This window comes from Talpa europaea (genome assembly GCF_964194135.1).
Source record: "Talpa europaea genome assembly, chromosome: 1".
NCBI classification, from domain to species: Eukaryota; Metazoa; Chordata; class Mammalia; order Eulipotyphla; family Talpidae; genus Talpa; species Talpa europaea.
The window spans coordinates 158,256,646-158,283,588 of NC_140073.1; the positions used below are offsets into that span (position 1 = coordinate 158,256,646).

Genomic DNA, 26,943 nt, shown 5'->3' on the forward strand with positions numbered 1-26,943 from the left:
CTCACCCGTGGCTGTAGGAGGAGAACACGGTCTTCCTGTGGCCAGCTGGCTGCCGGGGCTCCTGCCGCGGGCTCCTGACCGCGGGCTTCGGGGGCTTCCCGTTCTCCACCAGGCGCCCTGGTTGGGGGGGGGAGGCGGTCAGGCGTGCGTCCTGCGCAGCATGTGAGCAGGAGCAGGGACGCTTCCCTGGCCTTGGCCTCCTGCTGGCAGCAGCGCCCGCCAGCCATGCCCACATCTGGGCCCCCGACTCCGAGCCCAGCCACCTGGCACAGCCCCGCTCGACCCCAACATTTCTCGCGGGAGTCGGGGAGGCCACAGACCCAGCCGACACGCCCAGGGCATGAACCCCTCGCCCCAGGAGTCTCCACGGGCAGCCTGGCGGGCTAGCGTGGTGTCTGCGGTGCCCACCGTCGCGTGCGCGCTTGCATGCTCGCCCTGCCAGCGGAGGTGCATGGGCACAAGTGCAGATGCTCCCGGTCTGCACAGGTGTGCACACGCCTACGCTCACAGGCAGGCACCCCAACTCTGCACATGTGCACAGACATGAGGCGGGGTACACTGCTCCCTGTGGGGCCACTGCACCCTCCACCTGGAGCGCCGCCCTGTCTAGACACGGCACTTGCAGCCCAAAGTGTGGGCTCCGGTGGAGAGCAGCCCCCACCCTGGGGCCCCAGTCAGCTGGGGGGCTCCACCCGAGCGCCTCGCTTGTGGAGTGGAGGGGGTCATCCTGGCCGCCAGGCAGGGCCCTACCCGAGTGCCGGGCCAGGAAGGGGGGACAGCAGCCCCCCGGGCCGGCCACAATCCCACCTCTCCTCCCGCCCAGGACACAGGGGCAGCAGCGGGACGGGAGGACAGCGCCCAGGAGACAGCACAGGCGTATGGACGGAGGGGACACGCACCCGCCGCAGGCACGGGGAGGTGCCTGAGCCCCAGCATCCCAAGGCCATGGGGGTGGGGGGGACTGGGGGGACTGAGCTCCAGTGTCAGCAAGGAGGAAGCCGAGGGGGCCAGACACGGAATACCCCTGGGGCTGTAGGCCCGAGGTCAGCCGGGGTGGGGACCTGCAGCAGGCCCACAGGGGCTGGGCAGACAAGCCCCAGGCCCGGTGTCACACCTCTGGGGGACCAGCAGTGACCATCCCCGCTGGCCAGTGCTGCCCAGCTCTGCCGACCGGTGACCGGCACTGCTTGTGCTTGCAGCCCCCACCTGTGGCCTCCGTGAGCTCTGTCTCCCTGTTCCTAAGGTAAATCCCGGTGCTTCCTGGACCCGAGGCCTCCTGCAGTTGTGCGGGGGAGGCCCCAGCAGTGGCCTGTCCTCTGTGGCCCTGTCCTTGGGCCAGCCCGTTGTACAGGGCCCTCTACTGTCCTTGGCTTTGGGCTGCCTGAACCCTGTTTCAGCTGGCGGTTTGCAGCCAGCCCACCGTTTCACCCCCACTGCTTTCTCTGTGTGGCCCACACCCCGTCTCTCCAGAGAGCTTACGGAACTCGGACACCCTCAAATTCCAGGCTCTTTATCACTGCCGGGATTCCGGGCCAAGCACCACAGCAACCCAGGGCCTGCCCGAGGCCCCTCCGGCTGCCCGTGGCCTCCCCACCCAGGCTCCCTGCTGGCTCGACCCTGCCCAGCCCGCCCGAGGCCCGACCCGCTCCCTGCACCTCGCCTCCCAGCCCCTGGCTTCACCCGCACCCCTTGGGGCAGCTGCCATCCCCCAGCCCTCACACGGGCACCCAGGCAGTGGCCGTGGCCTCCGGGCCTGCTGCTGCCCCAGCCGCCCCGAGGACTGGGCCGCCCCGAAGACCTCCTCGGCCCCAGGGCCGCCTCCACCATTGCTCCGCGGATCTCAGTGGGGCCGGGACCCTCTGGCCCTTCCCCTCCTGCCGCCTGCTGGACTTCCCCCCCCACCCCCCGAGACACAGCTGGGCCTTCCTGCCTCTGGCCCCCAGCTGGCCCCCAGTGTGCTGCTCCCCCCACCCAGGCCCGCAGCCACACCGCCCACTCTGAGGCGCCTCTCTGGCCCCCCCACCCCGGTGCCCACCTCAGTCGTCCCTGGTGTACAGGCCTGCTGGACTGGGCAGGTGGAGGGGCGCCTCTTTCCCAGCCAGAGAGGACCCCGACCGCCCAGGTGGGTGACTGACAGGGGTCACGGGCGATCGGAGTCAGGCAGCTGGGGTACACTCCCAGTAGCCGGGGGAGGGGCGGTGGGCTGCCTCAGACCACCCTCTGCAAACACCCCCGGCAGCCACCGGCCTCCCCCACCTCGTGGTCACCCTCCGACACCCCCCACGTGCACCCACACTCCGACGGACACCCCCGCCACATGTCTGTGGGCACACACTCGGCCTCCGCGGCCAGGCGGGGCAGCGCCCGCGCAGGGGCCCCGCGCTCAGGGACCGCCAGGCACCCCTGCGTTCCCAGCCCCCACTCCACCTGCGTCTCCCCAGGCGCCCCCTGCTCCCCAGGGAGCCTGCTCCCGCCCCTGGGCGCTGAAGCCCAGAGACACCAGGCACCGCCCCAGGGCGCCCGCTGAGGTCCTCCCGCAGCCCTGGGGGGCTCCTCCGGCTGCTGGGCCGAGGCCGCCTCCTGCCCCCCTCCCGGCTCCGGCGGCCCCTCCGGCCCCGCCTGCCCGGGCTCCGCAGGCCGGTCCTGGAGCCCGCGGCCGCCCGCCGCCCGCCGGACGCGAGCCTTTCCACACTGACCTCTGCGCCCTCGCCAGGCCCCGCCCCGGCCCCGCCCCCGCAGCCCTCAGGCCCCGCCCCGCGCGCCACAGGCCCCGCCCCCGCAGCCCTCAGGCCCCGCCCCGCGCGCCACAGGCCCCGCCCACGGCCCGCCCCGCGGACCCGGCCTGGACCCGGAGCCGCGCCCGCCTGGCCGCGGGGTCGGGGACCCGAGCTTCGCGGGCTGGGGGAGGGGCCGGGGCCGCCGCTGTGACCCCGTGGACGGCCGAGCGGCAAGGGCACCTCGGGGGCCGGACACCGTCTCCCCACGGCGGGCACCTGGAGACGTGGGTGTCCGCGCCCCCGCGCCGCCCCGCATCGCCCCGCATCTGGCACGTCACACCCCGCTGGCACCCGGCGCCCGCGGGCGGGAGGCGAAGGCCGCGTCCCCCGCAGAGCCCCGGGCGCAGGGCCGCCGGCGGGGTGAGCCCGGGACCAGCGCTGCCCGAAGAGGCGAGCGGGCCGCGCGCACGCACCCTCGGGGCCGGCAGTGCTGGGGGCGCGGGGGGCGCGGGGGGCGCGGGGGGCTGCGGGCGCGCACGGGGCGCGCAGGCTCCCGCCACGGGCATGGGCTCCGGACGCCGGGGGGGCCCCGGGCGGAGCGCAGGAGAGGGGGCGCGCGACGCCCCCCCGCCCCCGGCGCCCGCGCTGCTCCTCGGAGCGGGCCGCGACGGCCACTCGAGCGGGACACGGGCTCGGGCTCGTCTCGGGCGCCCGGGCCCTGCGGGGCAGCCGGGCGGGGCGGGGCGGCGTCGGCGTCCCCCGCCCCCGGGCGCCCCCCGCCCTCCCCGCGGACTGGCCGCGCCCTGTTCTCCCGCCCGCCGCAGTCGCCCGCCCACGGCCCTGACCCTCCGAGCCCCCCCCGCCCCCCGCGGCCCCCGGCGCGCCGCCATCGCGCGCCCCCGCGCCCCCGCGCCCCCGCGCCCCCGCGCCCCCGCGCCCCCGCGCCCCCGCGCCCCCGCGCCCCCGCGCCCCCGCGCCCCCGCGCAGGCAGACGCTGGGCGAGCGGGCGGCCGGCCCGGCCCGGCCTGCAGGGTCCCTGCGGCCCGGGCACCCGCCCCCCGCGGCCCCCTCCAGCCCCCACCGCCGGGCCAGGCGGGGCGCACGCTCCGTGTGGCCGCTTTATTGCAAGGTCGGGAGGGCGCGGGCCGCTCCCCCCACCCCGCGGGGCGAGGACGGGCAGCCGCGCCCACACGGCCGGGAGGGGCAGCAGGTGGCAGAGCGGCCTCGGGCTCCTCACGGGTGCTCCTCCGCCCTGGAGCTCCAGCTGTCCCGGCACTGGCTCCCTGAGTGAGGAACTGGCGGGAGGGGCGAGTGAGGACCGGGGCGCCGCGTCGGTGTCCCTGCGGCCGCGGCCCCGGGGCCCAGCGCTCTGAGGCGAGCCCGGCCAGGGCCGCCGGTCCCCGCACTGGGCGCTCAGCTGGGCGCCGCTGTGACCAGTGCTGAGACCCGCCTGGCCAGGCAGGGGAGGGGCGGCCGGATCCCAGTGGCCCCGAGGAGGGTCTAGTTGCCAGCACCCCCCACCGAGGGCAGGTGGGCTCAAACAGGACATGCTGGGGCCCAGGGCAGCTCTGCCGCTCCCCACACCTCGGGCCAGCCCGCAGCAGCGGAGGGGCCTTCCGGAAGCAGCCCCGAGGCCCACGAGCCAGGGCAGGCAGAGTCCACCCTGCCCCCCATGGCGTCCCCACGTCCCGCTCCCACCCCACCCCAGGCCCAGAGACCACTCTGGAAAGAGGCTTGGACATGAGGGGTCTGGCCGCGGCTGCACCCGCCACGCCTCCCCAGCCCCCTCTGTCCCCACCCCGCCCCGACTCACTGAGGGCCAGCAGGTCCCCGCAGTCCCGCTTGTGGAAGTCGGCCCAGGCCCTGCTCTTGCAGTGCTTGCTGCAGGTGAGGATCCCGTAGCAGCGCAGGCAGGGCGCCAGGTGCACCCCCACCGAGCGGCCGCACTGGTAGCAGAACTTGAAGAAGGGGAGGAGGGTCCTGCAGGCCGAGGGCAGCACCTGGCACTGGGAGCCAGCCCTCCGCTCCCCGCGGGTCGCTCCCCGTCTCCCCAGTCCCGCCCCCAGCTCCAGCCCTGGGTTAGGAGGCCCCCAGGGTGCTGCCCAGCAGGGTTGGGGGTGCCCCCAGCACGAGGCGCAGGCCGGCCCAGCCGCCCGGGTGTCAGGGGACAAGCGCTGGATGGACGCGCCACCCTTCCCGCAGGGAGAAGGCGCCGCAGGCAGAGACGGCTCTGGAACCCGGGGTGGGGGCGGAGGCCGGACAGCGCGCCCACTGGGCGCCCCCCTGGGAGCGGGGACCCCCAGCCCAGCCAGGGGAGCAGCCCGGGCCCCTGTGACTGCGCCCGGCGGCCCCGCCCGACACCCACCCGCCGGGCCAGAGCAGGACCCCAGGGTGACGCCACCTACTGCTGCTGCTCCTCCGAGTCGGCCGCCTTGCCCACGCAGGTGCTCCTCCGCTTCAGCCTGTGGTGCGGGAGGAGCTCCGCTGCGCCCAGAGAAACCCCGTTAGCGCCTGGGCCCCCTCGAGTGGCGGGGGTGCTCAGCCGGCTTTGCTCACCCGCGGAGCAAGCACCCCAGCACCGCAGGGCAGGTGCCCCCACAGCCGCGCAGGCCTGGGACAGCGGGAGGGGGGTTTGGGGCCTGAGGACGGGGCTTCTGCAGGCTCCCTGCACCCTCCCCGCGCCTCCCCGCCTCCGCACCGCGGGCCCCGACAGCAGCCAGTCACCCCAGAAAGGCTACCCCTCCACTCCTCACCCCCTTTAGGGTGCGACACCCCACAAAGAAACCCCTGCTGGCTCCAGGAGCAGAGGAAGGGGACCCCTCCTCCTCCCTCCCCCGCGTCCAGGTGCGCCGCCTCGGTGCCGGGGGGACATCCGGGCACGAGTTTTGCACGGCCACGAGCCCTCACGGCCCTCGAGAAGAAATGCGGGGTGGCGCCGGCTGTCCGGGGGCCGCCCCACAGCCCCCAAGGCCCAGCCCATGGCGGCCCCGGCTGGTGTGGGGCTGTCGCCTGAGGGCCGACGCCGTCTCTACACTGGGCGGCCCGTGTTCAGACTCCCTCTCCACACGCTCCGTAGGCCGCGGCCCTCAGAGGCCCCGCCGTCCCGCGGCCGCGCGTTCATGTTCTCCACGGAAGCCCCGGAAGCGCGACGTGCTTGTTCGGCGCGTGTTCTCTGCTGGTTGCCGCGGGGTGGTCAGGGCCGGCCCCGCCGGGGCTCTGCTGGGACTTGGGCGGCTGAAGCCTGCGCGGGTCCTCCCGCCACCGTGCGGCCCGGGGGGGGGGGGCAGCGGCCAGCACCGCCCGCTGGGAGACGCCCGCACGCGGTCATGTCGGGGCGCGCTCTGCCACGCCTCCCGCCAGGCCCCCCTCGCTGTCCTTCTGCCCCAAGTGCAGGCCCGGGGAGTGTCAGGCCCTGGAGACTGTCCCCTCTCGAGAGGCCGCGCCGCTGCGTTTCCCTATGGACCTCAGAACTGGCTTCTCGAGCTGCGCGAGGACAGGAGCCGGGGGGCGACAGGAGCTGGGGGGGTGGGCGTTCGCCAAGGCCCCGGTGTCTCCTGCCGCCCGGCCAGCGCTCCCAGAGGCGCCTCATTCCCGCGGCTGCTGTCCCAGCAGGAGGGAGGCTGAGGCTCGGCCTGGCCAGGTTTTCCGTCGCCTCGCGGCAGCGGCGGCGCCCGCCCCCTGTTCCGGTGTGGACAGGTTTCGTCACTAGCTCGATATTCGTTTTGGTTTGTTTTAAAGGCGGGTGTCCAGGGCTGCCAGCCGCAGCAGTGGGATCAGCTGACAGATAACCCAACCTTTCTCTTTCCCACGTGAAACCTGTTTCTCTTTCTTGCACGACCTCGCTGGCCAACAACTCCAGGGCGCTACTGAACAGACCCGAGGAGAGAAGCCAGCCTTGTCTTCCTGGCGGCGGGGAGAAAGCACGGTCTCTGGCCTCTGAAGGCGGCGCTGGCTGTGGGGCCGGGAGCCCCCTCTTAGTCGGGGAGGCTCCCTCCGGGCCTCGCCTGTCCTGTGTTGCCTCTTGAGAGGGTGTTGGGCTTCATTAAATGTGCTTCCTGCATCTGTTGAAGCGACTGTGCAACCTCCTTCTCGTTGGCGATGGGGCGCGTCCCCTGACTCCGGGATGCCGGCTGCCCTCGCAACTCCGGGGCGAGCCCCGCTGGGCCCCAGCCGGGGACCCCTGCCGCCGCTGAGCAGGGTCTGCCGGGCATCCTGATGGGGGGTGTCCGGCACAGGGGGTGTCCGGCACAGGGGGGGTCTTGGCTTCGCCGTCACAGGACGCCCCGTCACAAAGTAAGCCGGGAAGCGCCTCCCTCCCTTCCGGTTCGGCAGATCTGCTCAAGTGTCGCTGTGAGTTCTGCTTTAAACAATCGGCACGACTGGCCAGTGCGGCCACCGGGGCTGGACGGCTCCTGGTTCCAGGTCTGGATCTGCCCCCGGTCTCCCGGCTGGTGAGTCGGCCGGGCCGCCAGGCGTCTCCTCGGCCCGGCGGTTTGCTGACTTCCGTGATGTCCGTTCTGTCCGGCTGCTGGCCCCGCTGCTCACAGCCCTGACCCACAGGCCTGGAGCCCTCGGGCTATCCACGGGGCCCCCAACCCTGTTCTCAGTGTCCAAGTCCTCCGACTGTGGGCTGCGTGGACGCCAGTGCTCACTTCTGCGGCACGTCATCCTCTCACGCTCGCTCCGGCTGTTGAAAGTGGCTGCGTCCCGCCCTTTCCTGCGGCAGTTCCCAGGGTGAGCCTGGAGAGCGTGCTGTTGGGGTGTCTGGAGCCCCCCATCGCAGGTATCTGAGGCAGGCGGAGGCCAGCCCTCCCCCGCCCCCCGCCATGCCGTGGGGGTCCTCGTGCGGGGCGGGGCCACGGGTGGGCAGCGCCTCGCAGCCCCCGGCCTGCTCACGTGACCGTGGCGCTCCCCCACAGCGTCGGCGAGGCCGCCCCGCACCCGGGCGCTGGCAGGGCTGTCACGTGTTGGGGGAGCGCCTGCCCGCGTCCGTCGGGCGTCTCTGGCTATCCCGTGTTTTCTGCCAGCGCGCGGAGGGTCCCGCCCGTTTTGCCCTGGACTCCCTGCCCTAGCAGGACGCCCCCAAACCTTCCTGGCCGCATCAGGGACACGAGGCCGGGGCTCGCTTCTCGGGGTTTGGCTGCTGCGGGGCTTCCACTTGCGTCTCTGATCCGTCCGGGGTTCATTTTGCGTGTGGGCTCGTGAGGGGCCCTTTTCTGTGCGCCTGTGACTGGCGCCTCCCGGCGCTGCTGCTCAGGACCGGCCTTCCCTGTTGCGGGGTCGCAGCCGCTTCTCCGCGCCGGGGCCACGCGTGCGGCCATTCCCCCGGCCCAGGTCTGCCCCGCAGAGGGTGCGTCCGTGCCAGCCAGTCTGGTCTCCAGCTCCCTCTCCGGAGTAGGTCCGAGGCCCGGCACCGCCCGCCCCTCTCCCAGGGCGCTGGGCAACCGCAGGCCTTTCGCGGGCCCTCCGAGTCCAGCATTTCTTCCGGCTCCTCGAGACACGTTGCCGCCTCCCGGCTGCAGCGCTCTCCCCGCGCCTCAAGCCCACCTGAGCGCGCAGCCCTGGGGGCCCCTGCCTGCCCGTGCACGCCCGGTGGCAGCCGGTGCCCGGCGCTCGCGCTGGGAGCAGTTGGCCACGCGCCTCCGCGGCTCCCGCGGCTCCTGCCGCCGCCGGCGTGGAAGAGGCTGGGTCCGCGCTGACCGCAGCCACCCGCCCGCCCGTCCTTTCCACAGTCACCCGCGATGCTGGTCCCGGGGCCCCTGGTCCCCGCGTCTGACCTCTGGGCCACCCCGCAGCCCGGCGCGAGCGGGAGCTGGGGCTCGGGGCTCCCGGTGTCCCGCCGCGGCGCCGTCTTCCCAGCGGTGACCGAGGCCCGCCCGCTCGGAGACTTCCCCCCAAGGACCCGGGCCCCCCTGGGCTCGCCGCCCTGCCGCTCGGGGCCCGCGGGGCGCCGTGTGTGGACCTGGCCCCATCGACGGCTGGTGGGCCCCGGGCGAAGCTGCCACGGCCCCCGGCCGAGACTGACCCCGTGAAACTCCGGACCCGCCCAGAGGAAGGGACACCTCTGGCGACAGGGCCTGGAGAGGCCGCAGCCACACGCCGCCCTCGGTCAGCGAGGGGGAGGCGCGGTCACGGGGGATACGGCTGGGGGGTCGCCCGGCTGGGAGCTGGCCCGAGCAGGCGGACACGCCGGCCAGCACTCACCGTGGAAACCGCCCCCAGACCGGGCCGCGCCAGCTCCGGGCAGAGGCGGTCCCCACCCGCATGTGCCTTGTCACAGAAATGGCCGCGGGGCCCCCAGTCCCCCGGAGAGGACACCCCAGCCCTGGAGTCAACCTCGCCCACCGGCCGCATGCGGAGCAGCCGGCCTGACCCCGGCCCCCCCCCCCCCGGGGGGCGTCAGCGCAGTCAGGGCCGGGCCAGGCCTGGAGCCCGCCTCCCAGAGGCCGCCGCTGCCGGGCCCAGCGCGTGGCTGGCACCAGGCCCTGCTCAGGTGTCGCCCCCCCATGGCAGCGGGGCCGGCGGCGGGAGGCGCCAACTCGACCCGGGCCTCCTGGGGCACTGGGCACACGGCGCAGGAGCCGCCCAGGGCCCAGCCTGGCCCTCAGAGTCCTCGTCACGGTGTGCCCGCCGGCCCAGGACCGCTCCTCTCCGCGAGGCCTCCTGGGAGGGCAAGGCCGAGAGCCAGAGGCCCCGCCCAGAGGGCAGCCCCAGACAGCACCGCCAGAGGCCGCCAGCTGCTCGGGGCAGGCAGAGGGCCGCCAGCGCTGGCCACGGCCCGGCTTCCTGACCCCCACGCCCCCCGGCCTCGCCCACCTCTCTTGCTCAGGTACAGCGCTTTGGGGTCCCACTGGCTCTCCTTGGCCTGGACAGCGTGGCGCAGCTGGACGCCCATGTACTCCAGTAGCCTCTTCCGGGCCAGGAAGGTCTCCCGCTCGGCGGGCAGGAGCGTGTGGAAGGCGCAGTGGGCGATCTTCCGGTCCTGCCACACAGCGCCGGTCACCCCACGGACCTCGGCCCCGCCCCGGCCCTGCCCATGGGGAGGTGGGGTGACCTGCTGGCCCCGACAAGCAGGTGGGGTGTGCAGGGTGCTGGCACCCGGCCTCTCCATGCAGAGGACGCTGGGCCCGCCAAGGCTGGCAGCTGCGCAGGGCCCGGGGGCCGCACCTGGAAGAACCTGAAGTAGCCATAGTCCACGGCGGTGCCCACGGCCGCCCTGTCCCCCTGCGTGAGCGTCACGGGCTGCAGGATGTCTGCGCCATAGCTGAGGAGCCGGTCGATCTGCTGGGACAGTCGCAGGAGCTCGCCAGGACCCCAGAGGTCCCTGCCCCGGGAGAGAGGCCTTGGGGGGCTGCGGAGGCTCCCTGCCCCAGGGATGGGCACGTGGGAAGCCAGGTGGCATACGGCAGCTCACCAGGGGCCTCCGGGCAGTGTGGCGGGTCCAGGACCGAGCAGGAGGGACCCCTGCCCCCTCCCCTGTGGGCAGCTGGGGGCACCACAGTCCGAGAGGGATTGTGGGAGGGGGCGGGGCCTGCCCGAGACGGAGCTGCCCGCGGAGAGGACCCAGCGATGGCTCGGGGTGGGGGGTGACAAGCATGTGGGGGTGACTGCAGGCCCCAAGCACGGGAGGCAGGGGCTCAGGGACAGAACGCTGAGCTGGCTGGCCCCTCTGCAGCGGCCAGAGCTGTCACGGACACTCCCAGCAGCTGAAGCCAGCTTCAGGCCTGGGTCACCCCAGCTACAGCACCCGGCCCCCCAGAGGACTGCCCCCCAACTCCACCAGGAAATAGGCCCCAACCCCCGACAGGAGAAGCTCCCCACCCTCTCCCGGGAGAGGCCTGGTCCCTGCCCCTCACCAGGACACCCGTGGGGCCAACCCAGGACCCCCAGCGCCCCCGCACCAGGGCCAGCTTGCTGTCCAGGCTGCGCTGGTGCTCAAAGTTGATGTCGCAGGCCACACACAGGGCGGAGCCCAGGCCTCTGGTCAGGAGCAGGTTGGGGTCAGCGCCCTGGGCCAGCAGCTCCTTCACGACCTGCACGCAGGCGGCGGTCAGCGCGGCCCCGGGACACCCCACGCAGGCGCTGAGCTGAGCAAGGGTGACACCAGGGCTCAGTGCAGGGGTGCGGGCGGAGGCCAGGCGGAAGCTTCCAGAGCCCCAGCCCGCATCGCCCAGCTGGAGGGGCCACCCCTCACCTGGAGACCACGCTGGCCCCTGCTTCCCCCTTGAGCCCCGGCTCCGGCCGCCCGTCCCCCCCTGGGGAGCGGCCCGCGGGGCTGCTCTAGCGCCTGGAACGCTGCCTGCCCGGCACCTGGCGGGCACTCCAGGGACCTGCTCTGGGAGGGCGGGAGGGCGGGCAGGGCAAATGGCCGCTGGGGACAGCGGGTGGGGGCAGCTGCGTGGACCATGGCGGGAGAGCCGGCTGTGCCCTCCCGGCCTTCCTCCTGCGCCCTCTCTCCAGGGCAGTGCCCGGGCTGCCCCTCCGCGCCCCCGCCCGCCGGGCCTGGTGCCAAGGCCGGCGCGCGCTCACCAGGTCGTTCCCGCTGGCGATGGACAGCGAGAGCGGGGAGTGGCCGCTCCACAGCGTGTTGGGGTTCGCTCTGTGGGAGAGCAGCAGCTGCACCACGTCCCGGGCACACTGCGGGCGAGACCGTGTGAGCCGGGCCCGGCGCGTGGGGGAGCCACGGCGGGTGGGGGCGGGCGCGGCGCGGGCGGCTGTCCCCTGCCGGCCCCAGCCCCGGCGCTGCCCAGGCGTGGGGTGGAGTGGGGTGCAGGACGCAGCCGGCTGCCGGGGGAGGGCAGGGGGGGCGGGGAGGAGCGGGGCGGGGCGGCGCCCCCACTTGTTGGAGCAGCACTGGTCACTTCCAGGACACTGCAGCAGGGGCGCGGGCTGGACCGCGGGTCTGGACCCTGGGCCCCCCACGGCCCCCAGGCCGCCCCTGGGGGACGCCCCACCCCCTGCTGTCCTCAGGCATCCGGGCAGCGGCTGCCGGGGCCCCAGGGGCTCCGCGTGGGCAGGGGCGGGCGCAGGGGCCGCGGGCGCCCGGCCCCTCACCGTGGCGCTGTCCTCCCGCTCGCAGGCCACGTGCAGCGCCGTCCGGCCCCCCTCGTCCGCGGCTGACCGGGGCGGGCCGTGGTAGCAGCTGGGCGGGCCCGTCTCGCTGCTGAGCTTCAGGCTCGAGGGCAGCGAGTCCAGCTGCGTGGGGCGGGGGTCAGGGCGCGTCCCCGCCCCGCGCGCGCCCAGACCCCCACCGTGGAGCCCCCAGGCCTGCACGCGCGCGCACGCAGGCCCACGACACGGGCTCGCGCGCGCACACGCAGGCCCACGCGCGCAGAAGTGAGCGTGCGCCTCGCCCCCCTGGGCGTCCAGCAGCGCCCGGACGCTCGGCCTCCACCCGGGCTGGCCGCCTGCCCGCGAGGGGTCCAGGCGCCCCTGGGCTCTCACTCGCGGGAGCCCCGGGCCCGGCGGCGCTCGCCCCGCGGGGGGGGCCTGGGCCGAGCGCCGCGGACAGCCCGGTGCCCGCGCCCGCCCGCCGGACCTTGCCCGGCTTGTACGCCTCGTCCCGGTCGGCCGCGCGCGCGTCCACGTCGGTCACGGCGTGCAGCAGCAGCTCCGTGATGCGGACGCCCTCCGGCCCGGGCAGCGCGGCCGCGATGTGCAGCGGCGTCAGCGCGCGCAGCTGCGGGGGAGCCGGACGCGGGTGAGGCGGGCGCCCGCCCCGCCCTGAGCCCCGGCCGCCACCCCCTCCCCCGGCAGCCCCAGAGCCAAGCCCGCACCCGGCCCGGACCCGCTGGGCCACCCCTCTGAACGCCGCCCGCCCCGCGGCACCCCTGCGACCCGGCCGGCCCTGGCCGCGCCCGCGTGAGGCTGGTGCCCCACCGAAGGGCCCAGGCCACGGAGAAGGCTGGGAGCCCACAGCCGCCGGCCTGCCCTGGGGCCGGGACACAGCCCGTGCGCTGACGGCTCCACCGGGCGGGCGGGTGGGGAGGACAGGCCCACCCGCTGCCCTCGGGCGACGGCAGGCTCGGCAGAGAGGACTGTGCAGGGCAGGGCAGGGCGGCTGGCGCGCGGGGTCCACCCGGGACCACAGACCCGCTGTGAGGCTGCGTGGGTTGGGCCTGCCCCTGCTTTCCTCACTCCTTCAGCTGACCCAAGGAGGGAGTGCAGGCCAGCGGCCCGTGGGGCCCGGTCAGCCACACCCCAGGACCCCAACGCCCGGGCACCCCCGTGGGTGCCGCAGGCAAGGGCGCAGCCTGTCCGCTCAGGCCCACCTCGGCCGGGAAGGCGATGTCCGTCCTGGCCCCGCTCTCCAGCAACAGCCGCACCCCGTCCACGTCCGCGGCCTTCACCGCCAGGAACAGGACATGCATGGGCACGCGGCTCAGGTTGGGGTCGGCGCCGCGCTGCAGCAGCAGCGTGATGGTCAGCCAGCGGCTCCTGCGCCTGCAGCACCCGGCTGGTCAGGCCGCCTGCCACGCAAGCTGCGCCTGCCGCACCCCTGCCGCACCCCCCCCCGCCCCCCCGCAGTGCCCGCACCGCCCCCGCCAGCTCCAGACGCCCCCAGCCAGCCTGTGCTCGCAGCTGCCGGTGCCAGGCCCCAGGCCCCACGGGGCCCCTGTGAAGTAGGGGCGCGCCCACGCGGAGGCCACTCAGGTGGACCCGCCGCAGGCCCTGACGCCAGGACTGCCCTCAGGGAGCCCTCTGGGCCGCTGGCCACGATGTCAGGGCTGCCCTTAGAGCGAGCCTGCTTGGGAAGGCGCCTGCAGGGCGCGCCCCACAGAGGAAGCCCACGGAGGCCCCGTCCAGTGGGCAGCCGGGCTCTGGCCTGGAGCAGCCCTGCGGCCAGGCGAAGGTCGGGCTGGGGACGGAGGCCAGCCAGAGGGCGCGCCCGGCTGTGGGAGGGCCTCTGGGCTGCAGTGAGGGGCGTGGGGCACCGGAGGCCCCAGGCCGCCCTCTGCCTGGCCGGGGGCGCGGGTGAGGGAGCCGGTGGGGGATGCCAGTGTGCAGGGGCGCCAGGCAGCGCGTGGCGGTGGGTCTGAGCACCTGCACCACGCGCAGGGAGACCCTCCTGAGCCCGCTGCGCGGCGGCTGGGGGTCTTGGGAAGCGCCCTGCCCGCTGGCCGAGGGTGTGCGGCTCTCGGACACAGGATGGCCCCGGCGCTCCCCTCCCCCGTGCCCCCGGACCTACTCCATCAGGGACAGCGCCATCCTCCTGGTGGCCCCCTTGTAGGCCTCGGCTTCCCCGAGGGGAGCGGGCAGCAGGCTGAGGGCCTGGGCGCCCCTCTCCAGCAGGTCCCGGGAGAGCCGGATGGAGAAGTCCTGCAGGGTCATGTCGGACTGGAAGTCGCTCTCGTGGCTGCCCGCGGCCAGCTCGTCCAGGCTGTGCGGCGCGCCCTCCGGCCCCAGCTCCACGTCCGCAGCCACGCTGCCCTTGGGCGACAGGGAGGCCCGCCTGGGGGGGCTGCTCCTCACGTCGCTGGATTCCTGGGACAGGCCCTCGTCCTCCAGTGGCACGGGCAGCAGCCACAGCTCCAGGCCGCTTGGGCCGGACACCAGGTCCTCGTGCGCGGAGCCCAGGACCCCCTGGGGGGCCACGGAGGATCGGCTGGGAGCCGCCGGGAGTTTGGGGCCATCCTGAGAAGGTGCCGGGAGGGTATCAGAAGGCAGGAGAAACGAGAGTGACCGCCACACGTCGGCCGTGAGCCAGGCCCAGCGCTGGGCCGATGGCCGCGCGTCCACAGGGCCACCTTCCCGGAGACCCACGGAGAGGAGCGCGGCCCCCGCAGGCCCCAGGCCGGGGACCTGCCCAGCAGCCATGGCCAGGGCGTCACGGACGCGAGGGGGCGGGTAAAGGCCAGAAGGCCTGCGCCTGGGGCTCGGAGGGCGTGGGGCCCTGCGGGCGCTGTGCTCACGTCCAGCCTCGGGGCTGCAGGCAGGGTGGGGCCAGGCGCGCGCGGGGTGGCCCTCGAGGTCCACCCCAGAGTCCACCCCGGAGAAGCGGCCGTGATGTGACTGACCTGAGGCCGGGCCGGGATGGAGGGAGGCGGACGGGCTCGCGTCCACCTGATTCCTCCCTGCCCGGGCAGAGGGTTGGGAGAGGACAGGGCTGCGGGGAGACTCAGGGCAGGGCGGCGGGGTGCGGCCCCCCCTTAGCCTGGGCAACCAAGTTCCTTTCAGAAAGTGACGCCGGGCACCAGAGCGGTGAGCGCAGCCTGCAAAGGCTTCACGGGTCCCGTTTCCAGTAGTCCCCTGCGGGGTGGGGGCCCTCCCCTGCCCTGTTTGGGCTCACCCGGGCCACAGGGACTAGCCCGCGGGCTGCACAGCCGGGGCCGGCTCAGGACCAGCCGGCGCTCTGGGCCGCCCCACCTCCTGCTGCCCCACCGGCCCCGGCCAGAGCTCCGGGCCCCACGTGGCCCCAGGCCCAGGCAGCGCAGGGGCGGCGGCAGCAGGGCCTCGCGCCTACCCAGAGGCCTCTCACGCTCAGGAGCAACCGCGCCTGCAGGGGGCAGGGGCTTAAGAAAGGCCTCTCTGGAGGAGAGTGGACAGACCGGACGGAGCGGAGACCGGGCCCCGCACACGCCCGCGCGCCTCTGCCCCCGCCCGCAGGAGGGGTCTCGGCCCACGCTGCTGTGCCCGTGGCCTGGGGGGCCGGGTCCCTGGGCGCGCGGGGGCAGGGCTGACCTGGACCGAGGGCAGCGTCCGCTCAGCGATGTTGGGCCTGAAGGCCTGGGCCGGGTAGTACAGGAGGATGCACATGCTGAGGGGCGTGAGGCCCTCGTCCGAGCGCTTGTTCACGTCCGCCCCGCTGTCCAGCAGCAGGCTGACGATGGCCCTCTGGGAGTGAACCTGGGGGCGGGCACCCTCAGCCCCTGCTGGCCGGGAGGTGCCCGGCGGCCCCAGCACCCAGCAGCCCTGCACCACGCAAGCTCGGGGTGGGGACACAAGCCTTTCAGGCTTGCAAAGGGTCAGTGTCAGGGATGTGAGGCAGTGTTGCGGGGACCGTGGCGCCCACCCCTCCTTTCCACACCTGGGGGCATCACAGACAGAGGGGCGCCCCACAAGGGTGCCATCACTCAGATCCTGGCAGACGGAGCCCACAGGAGCACCCCGGTGGGGAGCTCACCGCGGCCGCAGCCAGCACGGTGTAGCCCCTGGCGTCTGCCACATCGGGGCTGACCAGGCTCTCCCTCAGCGCCCTGTGCACCCAGCGGTAGTCCCCCTCCTGGGCCTTCAGGATCAGCTCCTTGGAAAGACACTCCTTGGGTCCACTGGGCCCGAAGGAGCTGCGGTCGCCCGCCAGGATGGCGTCCATCCTCCAGCTGCTGTGGGCCCGCTTGTTCCTACAATGCAGCGGGCTTCAGCGGCCTGCCCCGCCCTGGCACCGCACCTGCCTCGCCCCTGCCCTGCTCCCTTGCCCCACACTGGGGGCCTTCTGTCCCGGCTGTCCGCCTGGGCCCTGGGGCTGCCCTGCTGGCGGGGAGGGAAGGGAGGCAGCGCCTCAGGGTAAATGCCCAGCCTGGGCAGGAGAGGCTGCGAGGGCCCCTGCCCCTCCCTCCCCACCCGCGCACTCCGCCTGCTCTGCCGGGCTCTGCCCAGGCCGTCCCGCCTCAAAGCCCCTGCGGACACCCCCCTGGGTTTCAGGGAGCTTCTGCACCAGCCTTGGGACACGGCTCAGCTGGTGCCTGGAGGATGGGCAGTTGGTGAGTAGAGGTGGGGGGTGGACATAGAAATAGCCACTTGTGCTCACAAAACACTTTCTTAAAAGTTTCGGGGTGTCTGGGGAAACCAGGGGTGTCCAGGAAAGAGACCATGATGGTCTGAAAATGCCGGCTGCATGCAGGAGCAGAAGCTCCCCTCGGGCGCTCGCCCCTTCCAGCGGGGCCTCTCCACCCCTCCTGCCCCAGCAGAGGCTCAGCCAGCCCCGGCAACGGCCACGCCTGCCGCCCGGTGGCCTCTGGCCCAGCCCGCGTCCGTGCCCCAGGGCACCCCAGGCTCCTCTTTGTGGGGCCCCACGCAGCCTGCACAGGCCGGAAACAGCCCCTCGGCCCAGGGCTCCGCTGCCCACCGAGGGCTCCGTGGCCTGGGCAGCACCCCAGCTCCGGGCCCGACCTCCAGCCCTCCTGCCCCAGAGCAGGCAGCAGCCCCAGCACTTCACAAGCTCCTTGTGAGAACATGAGGGGCCCCGCAGCCCTCCACACCAGGGGCCTTCCGCGCCCCCATTGGGTCAGGCACACCGAGGCCCTTGTCCGCACAAATCTGCAGCGGCCATGGCCCCCGAGGCGGCCGGCGCCCGCGACAGCTACCTGAACCTGTAGGCGTGCCTCTGCATCCGGAGCAGCAGGGGCGTCTCGTTCCTGACCAGCCAGGGCTCCGCATCCTCCACGAAGGGCGGGAGGCCGTTCAGGAAGATGCGGGAGTCCAGGTCGCGGCAGAGGGCGCTGGTCATGGGCAGGTGGCCGCTGTCCGTGGAGTAGAGGCTCAGCTCGGGGGGCAGCGTCAGGTCCTCGCTCAGCAGGAAGCGCTTGTAGTCGTAGAAGAGGGGGTCCTGCTCCTCGCTCAGGCCCCAGCCCGGCTCCCCCTTGTCGGCGAGGCTGACTCTTGCTGTGGGCTGGGTGAGGAAGTCCTGGAACTCGGGGTAGTTGCGGATGGAGAAGGCCCCGGGGACCTCGGTGCACAGCTGGATGAGGTGGTCCCGGAGCCACAGCCCCACGTCCTGGCAGCCGTCGGGGTAGGTCTCCACACCGGGCCCGAAGCGCTCGTCCGCCTTGTACAGCCCCTGCCGGGCAAAGAGGTGTCAGCGGCCTCGGCTCCTCCCAGGAGCAAGACACTACAGTCCTACGGAACGCGCTGCTCTGACGAGTGCTGAGGCTGACATGCCCGGGCCCGGGAGCGCTGGCGGGAGTGTGCCGCCCCGGTTGGCCTCGTGGAGAAGGTGGGACCCACACAGTGTCAGGGCGGCCTCACGTGTGCTGAGCCCCAGGCCCCCCCACAGCGTGAACACTGAGCGTCCAGCCCAAATACCCCCAACAGGCTGCGCCAGCAGTGGGTGGAAGCGGGTGTCGAGGCGGGTGTGAACTAGGGGTGGGGGGAGCTCATCCTTGCTCCCATGAGCCCAGCAGACTGCAGCGATTTCCGGGCCTCTGCGGACAATTCCATGGCACACGGCAAGCAAATCGCCTGCGGGTGGAAGACTGAAGAGGGATAAGCCAGGAGGGCCTTGGGCAAGGAATGGCAACCAGCAGGGCCACCCCCCGTGACAAGGAGACCCCGGGAGAAGAGCTGGCACAGGGAGCACAGAGAAGTTCCCCGGACACGTGTCCCCTGCAGTGGAGGTGAGAAGATGCTCAAGATCATGCGCATGGCATTGCAAAGCCAAACACAGTAAGACACCACAAAGGGGGGGAGCCACTGGAACGTCCATGTTGGCAGTTGACATGGACAACGGCACTGCCACTTTGAAAAACCACTGTTCTGTTGCTTATCAAATTTATCCCACACTGGGCTCCCTGGTGGCGCAGGGGGTTAAGACGCAGCCTCTGCAGCGCGAGTTCCATCCCTGGCCAGGGAGCAGCCCACAGGGCACAGCAGACCCTCCTGTCTCCCCGCTGCTCCCCTCAGCAGTGTGTGCCAGTGGATCTACCTGGTCTGCTCCCCACTCGGTCTCTGGGGAGTCCTCTCACCCCCGGCAGCTCTGGCCTGCACCCCAGCTCTTGTGTGCATACATAAATAAATCTTTAAAAAAATAAAACTATTCAATTAAAAAAAGTATCCTACACTTAGCATGTGGTTCAGTCAAGAGCAAATAAAATGCTCAACTGTCCCGAACAGCTGTGTTCGTGACCCCAGGCCTGCAGGCACTCAGCAGCTGCGGGCGAGTCAGCGAGGGGAAGCCCGTCCTGCGGGTGAGGGCGCGCTGACCCCTTCTCGGGGACAGCGGCTGGGGCAGCGTGCAGAGCCGGGGGCGCGCGCGGGCGCGGCTGGCGCGGCTGGCGCGGAAGGCACGGACATCACGAGGCAGGTGCGATCCCTGCACTGTGCGGCCCCCGCGTGGGACCTTCCGGAAAGGGGCAGCGCCTGACAAAGGAGGCGGTGGGGTTGGCAGGTGACGGAAGGGCAGAAAGCGTCAGACTGAGCCCCCGAAAGCCAAGTGACGTGTTCAAGCTGCCCCGTCTACCCAGCGCAGAGTGGAGCCCAGCAAACAGCTGGCGGGCGCGGGCGGGCACACGGGCGGGCACACGGGTGGGCACAAGGGTGAGTGCGGGCAGGCACACAGGCGGGCACATGGGCGGGCACAAGGGTGAGTGCGGGCAGGCACACAGGCGGGCACACGGGCGGGCACAAGGGTGAGTGCGGGCAGGCACACAGGCGGGCACACGGGCGGGTGCAGGTGGGCACACGGGCAGGCGCACGGGCAGGCACATGGGTGGGTGTGGGCGGGCACACCTGCGGGCACAAGGGTGAGTGCGGGCAGGCACACAGGCGGGCACACGGGTGGGCACACGGGCAGGCATACGGGCGAGCACACGGGTGGGTGCAGGTGGGCACACAAGCGGGCACAAGGATGAGTGCGGGCAGGCACACAGGCGGGCACACGGGCGGGTGCGGGCGGGGCTGGACCGCGGGCGGCCCTCGGTGGGCTCGGGAGGCCGCGTCACGGCGAGCGGAGTCCGCGGAGCGACTTCCAAGCCCGTCCGCTCGGCCTCCCGGGGTTTCAGGCCACGCCACCCCAGGCGCCGGCCCTTGGCCCTTGCCCGCCTCCCGGGTCCTCGGAGGCCGGCGGCCCCTCCCCGCTGCCCCCAGGCGGCCGGGCGCGGCAGACACGCGGGCGGCCCGGACAGGGCGGCGACTGGGCTGGCCCAGCGGCTGTGCCTCCACCACGGGGGCCCCCGCCCGCCTCGCGCAGGTGCCGGGCCCGCCGCCGACTGCGGAGAGGGTGCGGGGGGGTCTGCTGTGTGGGGCCCAGGGAGGGAGCCCTGCTGGCGGGGGTGGGGGGTGGGGGGCCGGGCGCCTCAGGGCCCTCTCATGTAACAGGGCACCGCCTGGAGCGGGCAATGGACCCGTCAGGCGCGAGCTCTGAGCTCACCGGGGCTAAACGGCCCAGTCAGCTGCAGGACGGAGCGGCGGCCGCTCAGGCTGTGGGCAGGGCTCCCCGGGATACAAGCCGGGCCCGCTGAGGAAAGGGGAAGCCGCGCCTGAGGAGAAGAGGCTGCGACGGCGGCGCTGCCCACAGGAGGGGGAGGCGGGGAGGACCCTCGCGGCCCCCAGAGAAAGGAAAGCGTCCAGCAGCCGCCCCCAGGAGGGAGGGGCCAGAGGACTAGGTCACAGACGGCCTGTCCCGCCCGACGCCGCCTGGAGGAGCCCGAGACCCGGGCGCTGTCACACAGGGTGTCTCTGACCCGCCTCTGGGGCCAGCAGTGGCCCTCACACCGGCCCGTGCTGCCCAGGCTCCTGGTGGCCCTCACACTGGTCAGTGGTGCCCAGACACCTGGTGACCGGCGGGACAATCACTGACGCGTCAGGGTGAGGTGGCCCCGCGTGGCCACATGAGCGCTGTCACCCTGTGTGTGAGCTGCACCCGTGCGCGTGGGTGTTGCCAGAGCCGAGGCCTCCTGCAGTTGTGCATGTGGGTGAGACCCGCAGACTGACCTGTCCTCTAGTGGACACTGTCCTTTGTTAGGCCCTTGGTTTTGGTTTTTGGCCCTTGGGACATTTTGGCCGCTCTGGTCTCAGAGCCCGGGCAGGGGGCGGCCACCCCGTCCTTCCATCCGGCCTCCTGCCTTGTTGCCCTTTTGCCTCTGTCCGCGCCCCTGCTCCACACACACCTTCTCCGAAGGAAGAAGAGTATCCAAAACGGTGGAAAAGATCGAAAGTTAGATTATGGGGCAAGGGCAGGAAAATAACTCTAAATGGCCAACACAGTCTGATGAAGGGCTAAACATTGGACTTTGGGGCATGAAGCATTACAAGAGTTTTTGTTTGGTTGGTTTTTTCAAGAAGTAAATCACACTATTAAAAGGCAGAACCGGGCCTCCCCCGTGGCGCAGTGGGATGAGCGCAGCACTGTGAAGCTGTCTGCAGCCTCTGCAGCGCAGGTTCGATCCCGGCCAGCCAGGGAGATTCCCACATGGCGCGCAGACCTCTCCGGCCGCCCGCTGCTCCCCTCAGCAGCGTACTTCGTCAGTCTGCCTGCTCTGCTCCCCGCTCTGGCTCTGCTGAGTCCCCTCACCCTCCTGCGCTTCTGGCCTGTGCCCCGGTTCTTGTATAAAATAAATAAATCTTTAAAAAAAAATTAAAAAAAGGCAGAACCTACAGGGAGATAGAACACATCTAAACCTCCACTCACCGAATAACAGGATCTCAAAATGCATAAAGCAAAACCTGACCCAGTTGTAACAAGTAAAAGAATCCACAGAGCGGGAGGCGCTCTCGGACCTCTCCTACTCACCGGCCGAAGGGGCGGAACAGAGAGTACACAGAGCCCCTAAAAGATCTGGGGCACAGCACACGTGCCCTCAGGGCCACACGTGAAGCGCTCCCATGACAGCTGCGAACAGGCGTGTTCTTTCCATGAACTCGCAGAACATTGTCAAAGTCGGCCGCTGTCAGCGTCATAAGGCAAACCTCGAGCTCCAAAGCACCAAAACCACGCGGAGCTGCAGGAACCCAGTGCACTCTGAGCACCGAGTGCTACTCACCGAAGGAGCGTGACTGAAGTCCGAGGGAAACTGGAATGTATTTTGAACCAAATGAGAAGCAAGGAGCGCGGGCCGTCGCCGGAGCTGCGCGCTTCAGTCCGAGTCAGGGAGGGGAGAGGCTGAAAACCAGCCAGCGGAAGCAGATGTGTCGGCAGAAAAGAATAAAGAAGCCGGTACTGAAATGGGCCCCACCAGAGGAAGACCCGCCACGCCAGGGGAAGGTTCTGGGGGAAGCGATCGCAAGCACAATGGCCCCAGGGAGACTGAGCAAAGGGAAGGAGAAAGCCCAGGCCAGCCAGGAAGGACGCCAACGCCCACGATGATGATGGTGCGCGGGGAGTGCGCCAAGCCTGGAGGCCGCCCGGCGTGGAGCAGCCGCCCCTAGGATGCAGCCGACAGACCCCCGGTCCAGGCCGTGCAGCAGCTGGGCCCTCCCGTGCCACGGGCGCGCCGGGTCCAGGGCCAGCAGCCCGGCTGGCCGCCTGGAGGAAGGAGCACTGGTCCACACCGACCACTGCCCCACCCCTAGGCCACACACCCACTGAGACAAAAACCTGCTCACGCACATGCGTGTGAACACACACACTCACAAACCCTGTATTCACGGCAGCTTTATTCATGGTTCCAACTGCTGGGAACAGCCCAAACTCTGCTCGGGGCCTGGGGGCTGGGGAAGCCGTGGGGGCACACCAGGAGGCCACGGCTGGGGGAGGGACTGCCCCACGTGTGCATGGCGGGGCAGGTCTCAGGGCAACTAGCTGAGTCGGAGACCCCACGCTCCACGGCCGTGAGATCCCTGCAAGGGCTTAGGCACCCCCGGCCCAGATGGCCAGACTGAGGGGAGGCTTGTCCCAAGGGGCACAGGTCACTATTTTGGGGTGACAGACTTCTGTAGCTTGATTTATGTTGGGTAAAACCCCCAGAACTGTGTCTGCAAAGCCAGGAGGGCAGCCCAGGGGAGGCGGAGCCCCAACACCAGCACTGGAAGGATCCAGCTTAGATCAGCAAAAAGCAAATGTTCCAGCACCTGTCCATGGAGGGTCCACAGCCCCAAGCTTGTCCCTCCCTGTGTCTCCTCGGGGAGCCCGTCCCGGTTCCACCAGGTCCTCAGAGAGACGCAGCGCTACCAGTCAAGCGCTTAGCAGAGGCGAGGTGCCAGCAGGCCGTGGGGCCGCCCCTGGGCAGCTGGGCCTCACCTGGGGAGCCGGGCCTCACCGGGGCAGCTGGGTCTCACCTGGAAGAGCCGAGCCTTCAGGAACATGGTGCCGTAGCCCTCGCGGGAGCTGAGGTAGAAGGTGCCCGTGAAGCTGGAGCCCTGCGGCCACTCGTAGGTGCCCAGCCCGTGGCGGTGGTCCCGGTAGAACTGCCCGTGGTAGCGCTGCCAACAGAGTGGGGCGGTCGGCAGGGGACCCGTGGGGCCGCCGAGACCTTCAAGTTTGGGGACTCGGTCACCTAAATCACGCAGGCGGGTGCCAGGTGGTCAGCCCCCTGATGGCCATGCTCCCTCCTGCCCAGGCTCAGGGGGCTGGGGGGCCTGCAAGTTCGGAGACAGCCTGAGTCAGGAAGGAGGTACCCACCGTGGGGCGCGGCAGGACCGGCCTCTGCTGAGGAGCCCTGGCCGAGGAGGGCCCCACTCAGGCTGCGGACCCCAACCTCGCTCCACCCTGAAGGGCTGCCCGCCTTCCATTCAGGGCCGCCGCTGACCTCCAGGGGGATGTGCGGGCACAGCTGCTCCTGCCCACGGCCCTGCCCCACCCCTGCCTTGCTGCTCTGGGCCAGCACAGGCCCCGCCCCCCCCAGCCAGCTGCCCTGGGGGCCCCGCGGCCCCGCCCCCTGGCCCGGATGCCTCGGCGGGCTCACGGGGGCACCCTTGCTCTGAACTGCCCCCGCCGGGTGGGCTGTGACCGCATGGTCAGTGCCTGCACCCCACGGCTGCCCAGGAGCGGCAGGGTCTCGGGGGAGCCTCGGCTGGGCGCTGGAACCCGCTTCCATCTGCTCCTTAGTAGCCCCTGTCCCCGGCCTATGGGGGTCTGAGGTCCCCGCTCATGGCAGCCACGCGCGGCCCAGACACCCGCCCGGGACAGGAGCCTCCCTTCGGCAGCGCCGGGCCCGAGCCGCAGCCTGCAGACAGCCAGGCAGGCAGGGGCGCCGCCCGCGAGCCCAGGAGAGCGTGCCCCGGCCCGAGGGCCCCGGGAGGCGGGCAGTTACCTCGCCCGTGGGCCAGGAGAACTCGCCATGCCCCAGCTTCATGCCCAGCCCGAACTGGCCTCGGTACACGCAGCCGTCTGGCCACTCCTGCATGCCCTGCGCCAGCGGGACGGGGGTGTCCTTCAGGCCCTGCTCCCCAGGCGGACTCTGGGGCTCCTCCTCTTCGTCCTCCGGGGCCTCCGGGGTGTCCCTGGGAGAGGGCCAGGCAGAGCACGTGAGCCCGGAGCCCCGCCCATCTCCTCGCCCTCCCGGCACGGCGCGGGCGGGAGCCGTGGCCTTCCCCGGAGCCCAGACAGGGAAACCGAGGCTCGATGCCCGGCAGTGCCCGGGGCTGCGCCACCAGCGGGGGTGACGGGACGAGCGGCCCTGCCCAGCTCACAGGAGGGGGCCCGCCCGGGTGCCGGGGCCGTCCCCGAGAGCAGCGCGGCGCCCCCACGGGTCTCCTGTCCAGCCTGGCGCTGCCCACGCCGGGGACGCAGACGCAGCACAATGTAGGGACAAAGGCAGGGTCTGAGGAGGACAGGCCTGCGCGGGGGCGGGCTGGGCCGTGCCGGGGGAGGGGCCGCCAGTGAGCCGGACAGACGGAAAGACGGAAGGACGGAGGGGCACAGCCGGGGCCCGGCACAGGCACGGGTGGGCGCGTCTGTCCTGCTCTTACTGCCCAGAAGTTCAAGCCGCCACGTAAGAGCGGGCCGCACGGCCCTGCCTCCCGCCGGCTCCGCGGCGCGCCAGCGTCTCTGCTGCCGCCCAGCACGGGGCGCAGCCCCCAGGCTCGGGCCCTCCACCAGCTGGCCCCCGAGGGCCAGCCCCGGGCCACGCCTCCGCCTGCCCACGAAATCAGGGCCCCGCTGAGCACACTCCTCCACGCACCCCGCGCACCCGCAGAGGCCCGAGAAGGCCCCGCACGCAGCAGCGATGTGGCCGGGGCTTCCGGCCGGGGCTCCACCCCGTTACCTGTGTCCCCTCCTTCCAGAAACCCCTAAATCCCAGGACCTGACATTGCAACCTTATGCGGGGCCAAGTCTCAGAGGTGGCCAGCGAAGGGGGTCACTGGGTTGCCTTATCCCACGTGGCCGCCTCGTCGGGGGACCCCGCCCAAGGGTTAAACTGCTCTCAGGGCTGAAGAGGGAACAGGGAAAGTACCCCACGTTCTCTCCGGGGCTCCCACGTGCACTCCATCTGCAGCCCGAGCGCACCGCACGGAGGCCCCGGGGCAGGCGCTGCCGCAGACACCCCGCGCGCCAGGAGGAAGCGTCACGCGCGGCTCCACACCGACCACGAGGCCGGCCCTCCGCGCCTCGGCCGGGAAAGGGGCTGCTTGTCCTCCACGCTGGTCCCCAAACTACATCACCTCGTCCCTCCCAACCCGGGCAGAGGGAGCCGCCCCACTGCGCCCTGCCAACCCATTTGCAACAAAGCTTCCTTCTTGCAAAACCTGGCGTCACACTGCAGCCTCGGGCACTCGGGGCAGTCGCCCACATCGGGAGCACCAGGAGGGGAGCACGGGGAGGGGAGCACGGAGAGGGGGGCACGGAGAGGGAAGCATGGGGAGGGGAGCACGGGGAGGGGAGCACGGAGAGGGGGGCACGGGGAGGGGGGCACAGGGAGGGGGGCACAGGGAGGGGGGCATGAGGAGGGGGGCACGGGGAGGGGTGTCGGTGCAGAGAAAGGCGCAGGGGACGGACGCCCGCAAGCACGCTTGGCCATAGGCCTGGCGAGCGCCATCTTCTCTCGCTGCTCTCCGCACAGCAGACGCTGCTTACTCAACTTTTAAAAACGAGGAAACGATCTACAGAGGACATGAGGAAAGTTTGCATTTTTTCCTAAAAAGGAAATTAGATGGAAACAATCTGGAGGCAAGCAAGAACGTCATTAATGCAAGCGGCCGGCTGGGGTCCACCGAGGGTCACTGGGCAGGACCAGGCAGAGCCGTGTGCTTGCCACCGGGCCGGCACTTCTCAAGACCCAGCTTCCTCACAGCTGAAATGGGGCTGCAGTCCGGGGCGAACAGATCAAAGCCGCAGCCCGGATGGCTGCAGAGCTGCTGTTTCTTTCCCACAGACCCGGGGCAGGGGGTCTGGGCTCGGCGCACGGCAGACCGGGCGGCCAGGGCCTGCTTCCCTGCTGTCCTCACTGGGTGGACAGGAAGCACCCTGGCCTCTCTGCCCTATTGCAAGGACACAGCCCCTTCCGGGGCTCATCCAGACCCAACTCCCTCCTAATGCCACCACTTGGGGGGCAGCGTCCAGCGTACGGGCACGCTGCTCCATGATGGGCAACACAGGGGGTTATGGGTGGTGCTGAAGCTCGAGGCAGCAGCTGATCCGGAACAGGCCTGAGAGCTCCTGCCTCACGGCCGGCTGTGCACGGAGGCCATGCCAGCTCCCTGGGACGCATCCCCAAGGCGGTGAGGGGTGAGGGAGTGGAGGGAGATGGGTGGGCACCCTGGCACAGGCCGTTCCCACTGGGGAGCTTAACACCTGCCCCCCTGCGGGCCCAGCTACATCTGGTCCTGGAACTGAGGCGGTTCGCACCTCTGGGAGAAGAGCGTGGAGCTCCCCAGGATCCTCAAGTCCTCGGTCCTCGGAGCCCCTTGTAGCTGCTCTACCGGGCGGGAGGCCCGTGGGGCTCCCGGGGAATCTGAGGCTAAGGGGTATGGGCTTCCTTCCATGTCTGCTCCAAACCTGGAAGTGAAGCTGGGAACACACAGGCTCAGGGCTCTGGCAGGTGCCTGGGGACCCCACCGCAACCCCACAGGCCTCAGAGAAAGGAGACCCTTTGCCCCAGGCCGCCAAGGCGGGGCCTGCTGGAAACCCCCTGGGGGAGACCTCGCCCAGCACCCAGGGGTGTCCTGTGCTCCCTCCCCTGGGAGCCCGAGGCCGTTGTCCTATGTCCTGCCGGTGCAGGGTCTCCTTCCCCAGCAGGCTCTGCGGGCGGAAGGGTGGCAGAGGCCCGGTCCGGGGCCACCGCCCCACCCAGCCACACATTCACCCGCGCCGGGCTCCAAGTCGGCCTGGCCTCTCCGAGGAGGACAGCGGGTCGGCCCAGCCTCGAGCCACGAGCAGGTCCTGCGGCCACCGGGCCCGGCCCCTCCCTCACCCGCTCACTGGCGACCAAAGGCCGGGAGAGCGCGCACCGACCGTCCGGGTGGCCCAAGGCCGCGGCCCTCGCAGCACAAACGCGGAACCCGGGCTCGTGGCCTCAGCCAGCGCGCAGCCAGCGTCGGGTTTCCCTGGAGACCCGCCCGCCCCGCCCCGCCCGGCCTCCGCCAATCCCCGCGCCCCGCCCCGCCCGGCCTCCGCCAATCCCCGCGCCCCGCCACG

At 71.8% G+C, this 26,943-nt stretch overlaps 1 protein-coding gene across 1 annotated transcript; it reads right to left on the reverse strand.

Annotated features, from left to right (window-relative positions):
• Nucleotide 1: 1 nt before the first annotated feature.
• Nucleotides 2-26,291, reverse strand: ANKMY1 (ankyrin repeat and MYND domain containing 1; the record flags this gene model as incomplete). The annotated part of the gene is made up of 17 exons (XM_084228269.1): nt 2-117; nt 4,531-4,697; nt 5,123-5,201; nt 9,534-9,699; nt 9,885-9,998; nt 10,619-10,750; nt 11,247-11,354; nt 11,772-11,912; nt 12,256-12,396; nt 12,989-13,154; nt 13,906-14,519; nt 15,399-15,563; nt 15,841-16,057; nt 17,021-17,493; nt 22,647-22,790; nt 23,621-23,810; nt 26,155-26,291. 17 exons carry the CDS (start codon nt 26,289-26,291, stop codon nt 2-4), a joined length of 3,270 nt encoding a protein of 1,089 aa, XP_084084395.1.
• Nucleotides 26,292-26,943: the final 652 nt, after the last annotated feature.